This window comes from Lycium ferocissimum, chromosome 12 (assembly GCF_029784015.1).
Source record: "Lycium ferocissimum isolate CSIRO_LF1 chromosome 12, AGI_CSIRO_Lferr_CH_V1, whole genome shotgun sequence".
NCBI lineage: Eukaryota > Viridiplantae > Streptophyta > Magnoliopsida > Solanales > Solanaceae > Lycium > Lycium ferocissimum.
Window position 1 is genome coordinate 25,577,233 of NC_081353.1, and position 10,968 is coordinate 25,588,200.

Here is a 10,968-nt window from a genome sequence, read left to right on the forward strand (position 1 = left end):
CCCTGGGGGGCGCTCCTTCGGGTTATTCTTTTACTCCGATATCTCTATATTTCCATTCTCTTATTGTTCATACTTTGTCCCTTATATGTTACTACTCATGCCTTACATACTCGGTACATTACTCGTGCGCGTCCCTTCTTGTGGATCTTTGCGTTCATGCCCGCGAGGATCGGGTAACCGTCCGGACGATTCACGGCGATGGGACACTCCCCTCGGCGGCGGTCGGTACGGCTCGGGTTGATCCGGAGCTTCGGTCCTTTTGGTACGCTATTCGGTTACGTACATATATGGGTGCGAGCGGGGCCTTATCCTGTTATTTCTACGGTTGTACTCCATAGAGGTACGTAGGCAGTGATATGTAGTTGTGATATTATGCGACCTCGTCGGCGTGTATTTTGTTGTACAGTATATATGTGTGGTGGCAAATCAGCTCACGTTGTTATTCTCAGTGTTTATGTTTATATGTATGCGTTGGCCGTGAGTTCCCAATACGGTGTCTTTTATGTTGATTGCTCGGGAGACAATACAGCTCAGTTACAGATTGTGTATGGGCCCAGGATAGTCAGTGAGCAGTAAATGCAAGCATAGGAGTGTTTGGCCAGTAGTGGTCGGGCACTTGTTACGGCCCATCAGTTTGGGTCGTGACACTCTGATTCCAACTTATCACGACCCGTTTCGACTAAGTTATGCGGGCACTTACCTTTCCTACCTCGATAAGCAAACTCTCAACCCAATGATAGGTAAAGGCCTATAAATAAATAAATTACGCGGAATAGAATAATCACGTAAGTCTTAGGAAATTATAATAGAAATAAAATATAACAGCATCAAAATGAAATATATACAAGTTACGGAATATAATAATACATCCGTCTGTCTATGTCTCAGAATGGAAAAGCAAGACATAATAAGAAGAGACTTCAAGACAGCGAACGTCTCGTGCTCACCCTGGAAACTCGAAGAACATGCGATGGCAACTATCAACCACGGGAGAATGAAGCAGACCTAACGTGGAACTCTGCATTCATAAAAGAATGCAGCAAGTGCAGATCAGTACAAAACCACAGTACTGGTAGGTATCATCGGCTGACTAAGTATAACTAACATAATTCAGATAATAAAGAAGGATAGGGAGATAAATCAACAAGTATAAGTCAAACAAAAATAGAAACAAGTATCCGTCATCACCTAGGTGGAAGCATCCAAACCCAAGTATGCCAAGTCTCAATATATATCCTGTTACACTTTGGAAATTTCGTGCCATTTGCATTATGAGTAAACTAATGAAAGCCTAAAGTGGACATGAAGCCCTTACCAGGTTAAGGAGGGTATTTGATAATTTGAAGTATGTACCTTAAGGTTTTGGAGTCAAATGAATCGGTGAAAGTAAGTTCGTTGAAGAAATTGAAATTGGAGTCATGTTTTGGGAAGATTTCGTATCATTTGAGTAATACATTGCTTAGCATCACCTTTAGAGGGAGATATAGAGCCCCTTATATAGTTAATGAAATTTTATACAAGTTCCAAGAAAGTTCCATAAGAATTGGAGGTCAAACGAATTGAAAAGAATGTATTTTCGCCAAATCGGGGAAAATGGGGCAATATGCGGCCGCATACTCAGTATGCTGAGCCGCATATTGGCCAAAAACTTGCCATTTTGGCTGAGCTTACTGCCCAACACCACCCCCATGTTGTGGAGGGAGTATGCGGCCGCATACTGAGTATGTGGTGTCACATACTCACCGCAACACGGAGCAGTGGGGCGATTTTCAGCCCTTTTTAAACCCCAAAGGATCCAATTTTTCACGTTAACTTTCCACACTTATTTACCCACATTTATAGAGAGTTCTTGAGAGTTATCCAACATTCCAAAACCTTCCACAGTGTCACGACCCAACCACCAGGCCGTAACTAGTGCCGAGCCGGGCACTCGTACACACCCTTGGCATAGAATTAGCGGCCACAATAACATAGATATACAAAAAATCGGACGTCGTCACGATGCCGCAGCATATAAACATATATACACACGAAGCCGGCAAAGTTTGTCATAATATACACAACATGTCAAAACATATATATACATGCAGCCGACAAGGCTGCCACGTGAGGACCGCACAAAACATAAATCACTCGGACATGGCCAGAAAAGTAACTATTCACAACCCGTACACGTGTCCTACGGACCTCTAGGGTGTAATCACGAGAACCATATGACGGGACGGGGGCCGCCGTGCCACGAATAATCACACGTATATACGACAAAGGAATCTGTACCAAAATATGGGCTCCGGACAAGGGAGCGCTCCAAGACGGCAGAATGAATGTCCCCTGGAAGCGCGGACCACCAAAGACGTTCGTACGTACTGCAGGCGCATGAAAACGCGACCCCGAAGAAAGGGGTCGGTACGGAATATGTGCGAGTATGCAAAGCATGAAATACGGAAAACGGAGTCATAACCGAAGTAAGGAATACGAGGAAAGTGGGCATAATAACGAGAATAGCAAAGTGCACACGCCGAAATACAAATCATACATAAGAGGTACGGAAGACAAATATAATAATCGGGGTGCCAAAATGCTTACTCACGAAAATACAAATCATGCATATCAATGTCATGTATCATGCTCCAGAGCCCATTATGGGACTCGACGGACGGAACATGGTCGCCACCCAAGTCTTTGGCGCCATAACACATCATACTTCGGAATATTGCATAACTGCGTAACACGTCATACTCAGGCTTAACACATACTTGAACACGTCATACTTGAACACATCATACTTTGGAGCACATCATACTTCAAAACACATCATACTTCGAAACACATCATACTTCGGAATATAGCATAGTGCGCACGATGACATAACCGGCCCGGGACTCGGCGAAAGATGTAATAACAGTATGCACGAGCAGAGTAGTGAGAAACTATATGCGCTTTAAAACATTTTCAAAGACTCAATAGGATAATCAAAACGAACCATCATTTAAAAACCAAGACAATAGTCAAATCAAGTTTCCTCCGAACGTCGCTCGGAACATATCAAATAAAACTTTAGAAACCATAGATACGTATCAAAATCATATGCATATAAATCATCACCCGGACTCGACGATAAATAAGTAATCAACACACGGGGTTAAGACGATAGTCATGTAAGTTCTTTCAAAAAGTCGTTAGAACCAAACATAGAAAAGTCTTGGGGGCCCACGGACTCGTATTCAACCAATCCGGGCCCGCCTATGAAAGTTGGAGATATTATTCATTATAGAATCTCCGCGAACGTTTCGAAGCGATCCGAGCTCGTCTATGAAAGTTACGGTCATTCGTAGTTACATAATCTTTAAAAACAAAATTCTTGTAACTTTTGAAATCCAATCATATAAAAACGTAAGGACCTTAGTTCGACTACATTAAGAGAGTCAACTTTAAGAAGCGAATAAGAATCGTATACAAGCTCGGATCTTAAGAATGGAGTTACCCCGAGGCTCGTATCTTAGCCTACTTACCACTAAGACATGCCAAAAGAAAGAAAGGTTAGGCTTTACATACCTCGTCCGCTTCCTAAGCTAATCCGAACTTAAGTCTCGGGCTTCCCAAGATCTACAATAACGTCATTAAATACCAACATTAGCTACAGGCACTTAGGAATTCAATCCCAAACTAGAACTTAATCTACAGAAATTTGGGCAGCATTTCCCCTGTAAATTCAACAACCCCGAGAATTCAACTTGGCCAAATCATCAACAGCAATACCAACAACCATATTAACAACATCAGCAATCAATTCAAAATGCATTCTAACGTTAGTAACTCTTTTCTACATAATTCGACAAAGATTCCATTTACATTCAATTCAACTACATACATTCAAGCTAAGATCAATGCTCACACATTCAAGTACTAATCTGAAACCATTCAAACAAGACTCAAGAACACTTTAAACAATCCGCACAATATTCAAAACAAGCCAACCAATACTCCCTTCCACCCGAAACTTCCCTAACTCCATAAGAACAACGACAACACATTTCTTTCTTCCAAATTCATGAACTACACCAATAATCCACACGTTAACAACATTATTCTCATAAATACAAGAAACTATCTTAAAATTCCATTAGCTCCTACAACAAGCCACAAACGACTATAACTTTAACTTGAATCATTAAACCTTCATTATCAACATAGAATCCATAACAACATCAACCAAAAATGCCAAATAAAATTAATTCATCACTTCTACACCACACATACTTACACGGCCACAACCCAACATACATACTTTCATGGATTTCATTCATTTCTACATACTACAACATACACAACCATCCACAACATATAAAAAGAGGATTAAACCTTACCTTTTTCCACTTATCTTCTTACTTGGCTAGGGTTGTAGATGGCACAACCAATGGTTTGATTGCTCCAACAACTATCTCACGTTAAAGAGGACCTTCCAATTGGTTGACTTGCTAGAAGAAAATAATTTTTTGATCACTATTTTTGGACCTCAATTTTTCTTAGCTATGGCCGAATATGGCCTCTTGTTTTCTCCAAGCTTCTCAATTTTTCTCTAAGCTTCTAAGTGTTGAAAAAGATGACTACTAGTCTTGCTTATCATCTAATATACACATATATAATTAACACATGTGGCCCATGGCCCACACACACCTTGGACGGCCACTTGGCCTTTGTGTTCATGAAATATTAACTTTCCAATATTCACTTTTAACCTCAAATTTTTCTTAATATTCCATACCAATAAATTATAAGCAACTTGTGTCTTAAAACAAAATCGGAGGTTAAAAGTCTCTACCTCGTATCCCGGAATAGTCTTGTTCTTAACTTATCATGGTTAGCTCGGATTATCCCAATGTACAAAATGCGGGATATAACAACACCACTGAAAGAAAAAGTAGCAATCTCATCCCAGAGTTGCTTGAGTTTGTTAAAATATGAAGCTATGTCAAGGAAACCTTGAGATATATGTGCCAGGTCTTTCTTAAGCTCAAATACTCTGGCAACATCTGCTTTGCCATACCTATCCTCTAACTCAGACCAAATATCTTTAGCATATTCTGAGTACTCAACACTACGAGCTATATCCTTGGTTAGTGAGTTACTCAACCAGGAGACAACATTGCCATTGTCTGGCCAAAGGTGAAGTTGAGGGAGGTTTCTGAGAAGTGCCATCAATCATATCCAACTTATTTCTAACTGATAGAGCAACTAGGATGTGGCGTCTCCAACTTCCATATCCAGACCCATCAAATGGCACTGGAACCAAAGAGACTCCTAGGACATCTGAAGGGTGAAAATAGAGTTGGTGACATGGATGAGTGGCAGTCATCCTCATGGAACGTAGCACAAGATGCAAGCAGTGTTAGTAACCGAATGAGAATTGGCGTTATTGTTCTCGGTAATTAGGCATTGTTTCGTACTCACGCAAATGTAACCACGGAAAATCGTCGCAAAGGGACTACTATCACTATTACGAGGAGCTAAACTAGATGTGCGAAGCAACGAATCAACAAAATTATGCGAATATGAAGAGAACAAAAAAATCAGTCGAGCAACTATCCAGAAATAGTAAGTATCCAGAAATACAAAGATAAGTTGAGTAAGTTGAAAAATACCACTTTTCTTGTACTCAGAAGACACAGCAGCTTCGAGAAAGACCAAAGCAAACCAAAGAATTCTACGAAGAAAGGAACCCGGCGAAGAACAAACCCTAGATTTACTGATAAATCGAGCAAAATGTCTCAAATGAAAGTAAAATCACTTGATTAACCTCATCATATGTCAACAAAACTAAGTGCCGTCATAAAATCATGACCAAAAATTCTGCAGCGGAGAACTGAACTTCGAATACAAAATATTCAACGAAATCGAATGAGCTCAAGATCAATCGGTAGATATTCTTCCGATCTACACGGATCTAGGCTCTGATACCATGTTAATTTGGTTAATCCATGACGAAAATTGATGAAAACAAATTGAGACTAAGTCGGTTTATGAGAGGAGAAAAGAGTAGAGAGAGAATTTTTATTTCTCTTATAAAATATAAAAAATGACTTGTGTCTGATTACAAGAGCCTCTTGGGCCTATATTGGATCCAGTCCACCACTTACATATGCGGGCCGAGCCCATTACAAATAAATGAATACAGATATTGAAATGTGCCCAACTAAACTAAACTAGACTAAGTAACACCACTGGAACTAGAGCATATTCTAACAGTTTGTATGCCTCTTTCGTTGGTTTACCCGTTTGTCAATATGGAAGTGGTAATTGCATTAAACATTGACGTTGGGTTATATCTAAAGCATGTATTACGTCTTATAATTTATTCTCATTTGTTTGATTTTTCCTTTATCTTCTGTTTCATCATTTTCTAGCGGAAAAGGACAAAAAATGTCTCTAAGTCGAAAATAATTTAAAATTGTCTTTTTTTCATCTATTGGACCCTAATTGCCTTTAAAGCTAATTTTCGGGCTAAAAATGCTCTTCCTTTCACCTATTAATTGCACCTACCACGAAAACGATTTTTTTTGCTATCATTCCATCCATTTCAGTTAGGAACTAATTCAAGACTCTATCAAAGATCACCACCAGCATATCATCTACTGAACTTCCTCTCTTCATAGCAATTGAGTCCAATTCGTCGAAGAACAGAATGCAAGGTGCATATTGGCGTGCCTTGTCAAAAATCTCTCTGGCATTGGCTTCACTTTCTCCAGACCACATTGTGAGCAATTCACGAGCTTTGACACTGTATCTATTAATAACAAAAATTGGCTAAAACTGTACATTGGTAGCTGCCATCACGACTTAAGTGATTTTGGCTCGTGACACTATGTCATTTTGCTGTCACTCAGCCTAACCTTTCATAAACTTAGGCGATGTTAAGCATAGTACACCTCGTGATTTCTGTCAAATGAATACTTTACTGTTGTGACCATTGTTTCGCAAAGTTCAAATTATCCGAATCGATCCTAACACTTTGCTTAGCTTTCGTTAGCCATCTCTTGAACCTCGCGTTTGAAACTCTCGCGCCCTCCAATGTCAACCCACGAAAGTTTGGAACTTCAAGAACTGTCTCGCAAAGAGCACAAGGGTTGCTATTGTCTAGAGCAGCCTTGAAGTGTTCATTACTAACTGCCATGGAATTGAGCATCTCAGCATCAACACTATCATCTTCCAAGTCAATCACATCCAAAGGCATATCCAGGATTCGAACTTAGGGTGTTCGAAAAATAAAAATGAAGGTTTTGAACTTGGAACCTAAACGTGAATTTTGAACCCCTTAACCACTAAGCCAATATCTAGTCCTGTGTTCAACGAATTCAAAATCTATCACATCCAAAGGCATATCCGGGATTTGAACTTAGGTTACATCTATGTATGTATATATGTATGTATATGAATTTTGAACCCTTTAACCACTAAGCCATTATCTAGTCCTGTGTTCAAGGGATTCAAAATCTCTCTATATATATAATAAAAAGATACTTATATATACACTGTAATTTTTTGTGAGGGGGGTTCGGGTGAACACTCTCAGCCCCTCCTAGATCCGCCCCTAATCACATCCATCTTCTCCCTAATGCATTGAAGTGCGGGCCCTCAATAGTCAACGTTGCTAAATCAGCCCTGACTGTTAGAAAAATAGGTAAACATAATCGTACAAGAAATGGCTTTGAGGGGTGGATAAATCGACTTTCCTTAAAGAGATATTGCCTGTATATATATTGGAGAAAATACAAGTAATTCTCTTCAGGATACAATAAAGCCTAGATTATAGCTGCAGATTTTCTTATTCTACTTCAATAGTGTCCTTATATTTAAAGAACTTAAGAGATGCTCTTTCACGAATAGACATGCTCTTTCACGAACTGATGTGTTTGTTCAATTTAAAACCTTTTATATTACAAACTAGTGAATTTTGTCCGCGGTTCGCGCGGTCATGAATGACCTTATTCAACAATTCTTTTTCTGGCACCCAAAATTCTAAAATAATAACAAAGTACATTTTGTGAAATCTAAAGTCTTCTTTAATTTTTTTTTTTTTTTTGTCATTAGATAAACTAAACGTACATGTTTATACATTCAGCCTACATGTATTTTTCAAAAGTTAAATTAACATCACCAACATCTTTTAGTGAAATAAAAAGACATATGCACGTAAGCACAATCACAAAAAGGCTAAAATTAAAATCTCAAAATATCTCCCGTGTCATCAATAGTGTGTGTATGTGTATTGAATGATCAATTTGTCTCGTTTGGCTTATATTAGTCTATTTAAATAATTAAAAAAAAATGAACAACTAATCAACTAAGCAAAGAATAAAATTTATGTCATATTAATTAAAGCATAATTTACTTTCTAAAATACTCCATTCTTACTTCAGAAAATATTGATTATTTAAGATTGAATCTGTTTTTAAAAGCTTTAGTGAACCAAAAACAAACAAATCAAATTTCAGACAGAGTGATTAAAAAGAATTTATGCCAAATAATTTTCAAAGGAATTAAAGTAAAGAAGAAAAGAGGACTTCACAGGTGAAAATTTTCATTATGAGACTGTACCTTCTTAGTTCTCACCCTCTCTCTCAATCTGCAAGGAAGATACTTTCTATAAAGCTCATGAAATATATTCTAATCTTGTCAACGTGTATATTCGTTTACTTAAAATAAGTTTATTCGAATTAGAAAAATTATTTGAACACAATTCACTCTTTTCTTTATTGGAACTAAATTTTGAAACTTTAACTATAACCAAATTAAGTTTGAATCCTTTTTCTCAATTAATTCTTTCTATATAAAGAAAGTATAATAATTTCACTGACATTGTTTTTCAAAGACTAAGACCCAACCGTAGTTTCTGGTATTAATAATGGCAATGAAAGAAATAGCAACTAATGTCTACATGATGAGAGAATTTTCTTTTCAATATTACTATTCGTGAATAATTTATCATTCTCTGTGTCCTCCGAAAAAAGAATACTTACATAAAATAATGAGCAAAGAATAAATAGAAAATAAAATATCAAAGCGACAATACGTATCAAATAAGCTATTTAAATACCTAAACTATAAAAAAGAGGAAATACCTTTGCATGCGGTAAATTTTAGCAAGCCATATATTTTATTTTGATGGAGATACAAAACATGAGTTATAATCTTCCAAAGCGCGCCCCATTCGTTCGTTAGAGACACTTCAATATTACCCAAAACCGTTCTACCACTAATATTTCTTCTCAAAAAGTATACAAGTACAACTAGGGGTGTACATGGACCGGGTTGGTTCGGATTTTTTAAACACCAAACCAAACCAATTGCATCGGGTTTTTAAATTTACACACCAAACCAAACCAATATAATTCGGGTTTTTGACCTCGGGTTTTCTCGGTTATTCGGTTTTCTCGGGTTTTCGGGTTTTCCGCTATAGTCTTGATACAAAACATATAACTTTTACTTCAAATATTTCTTTAGTCCTAGTAAGATATAACTATATAATTAAGGTGTTTCTTAAGAAAACACACAAAATGTGAGAAGAGTGATGACATTGTATTAAAATATTCAACAAAAAGCTAATAAAATCGGTTAAAATAAATATTGCTAATTAACAAGCCAAGAAAATGACCATAATCTAAAAATATTAAGTCATGCTAAAATAAGTACGGCTAATAAGTATTAATTACATGACAAAGAAAAAAAACTTAAGTTATGTATTTTCACTCTCTAAATCAATTATGCAAAACTAAAGAATAGATATCCAATATTATTGTCATTCCTAGTGGTAAATTGAATTTCTTTTGTTAGCATTAGTGTTGAGTTGGTTTTGATTTGGACTTTATTTGAGTTCCTAACATCCATAGGATATATAACTTATTGACTTCCAAATTCTAAGTTCAAGCTTGAATAATATGATAATAGATTAAAAAACTACGAAAAAATTTAAGAAATATTTATAAATTACAACAACAACAACAACAACAAGCCCAGTATAATCCCACAAATATTTATAAATTACATTACAAATAAATATTTTTATGTATAAAATATTATAAAAATTGAATACATGTAATGTCGGGTTGGTTTGGTTCGGGTTTGACTTTTTTTAGCTTAAAACCAAACCAAACCAATTATGTCGAAGTTTTTTTTTTCCAACACCAAACCAAGTCAAACCAAACCACTAGTCGGGTTTTTTTCTCGGGTTTGACTCGGTTTATCGGTTTGATGCGGTTTAATAAATTGTTTACTTTGTACACCCCTAAGTACAACTAATAAAGCAAATATATTAGGCAATACACACATACTAAAACTAAATATACAATATACAAGAGAAAGATACATAAGAAAAAATTTAACCAAAAAAAATCCAAAAATCAAAGAATGCCGGCGGCATAATTTCTTTCGATATGGACTCTTTAGAACCAAGAAAATGTCAAATAAATGAGATTATTAATAGATGATATAGCAACGTGGGGAGGGGAAAAGGTAGAATAACACATTAATAGGCATATTAGGTTAAGATATCTAATAAAGAAGACAATTATAGTGGGAGGAGGAAAATTGATTAATTGAAAATAAAGATTTTTTGAGCTATTAAAAATAAAATAAAATAGATAAATGGAGGGAAAAGGTCAATAAAAGGAGAAAAAAGATAAATGGTATTCTAAGCCATAAAGAGGTATCACATTATCTTGTCTATGCCTAGCTTTATATTATATATAGATATAGACTATCTAACACTGACATGACCTTGTGTGTCCCTTGCGACGCTTTCCAATTCAACATCCTCTTCCAGCTTCATGTTCTTCGTGTGGACACGAAGTATCTTGGGGCATTTAATTATAGGTGATGTTTTAGTTTTAAAATCAAGGAAGGTGATTCAAGTTTTAATTATTGAGTAGAGGTGACTAAATTTGATTAGTGATTAAGGGGTTTTTTAAATTT

General features: G+C 36.6%; 1 protein-coding gene across 1 annotated transcript in view; it reads right to left on the minus strand.

Moving 5' to 3' along the window:
* The window catches only part of LOC132039149 (uncharacterized), a 12,337-nt gene extending 7,138 nt beyond the window's left edge, over positions 1-5,199 (minus strand). Inside the window, 1 exon segment of the mRNA XM_059429690.1 lies at positions 4,903-5,199. Coding sequence (XP_059285673.1) covers positions 4,903-5,199 — 297 coding nt within the window.
* Between the last annotated feature and the right edge of the window lie 5,769 nt (positions 5,200-10,968).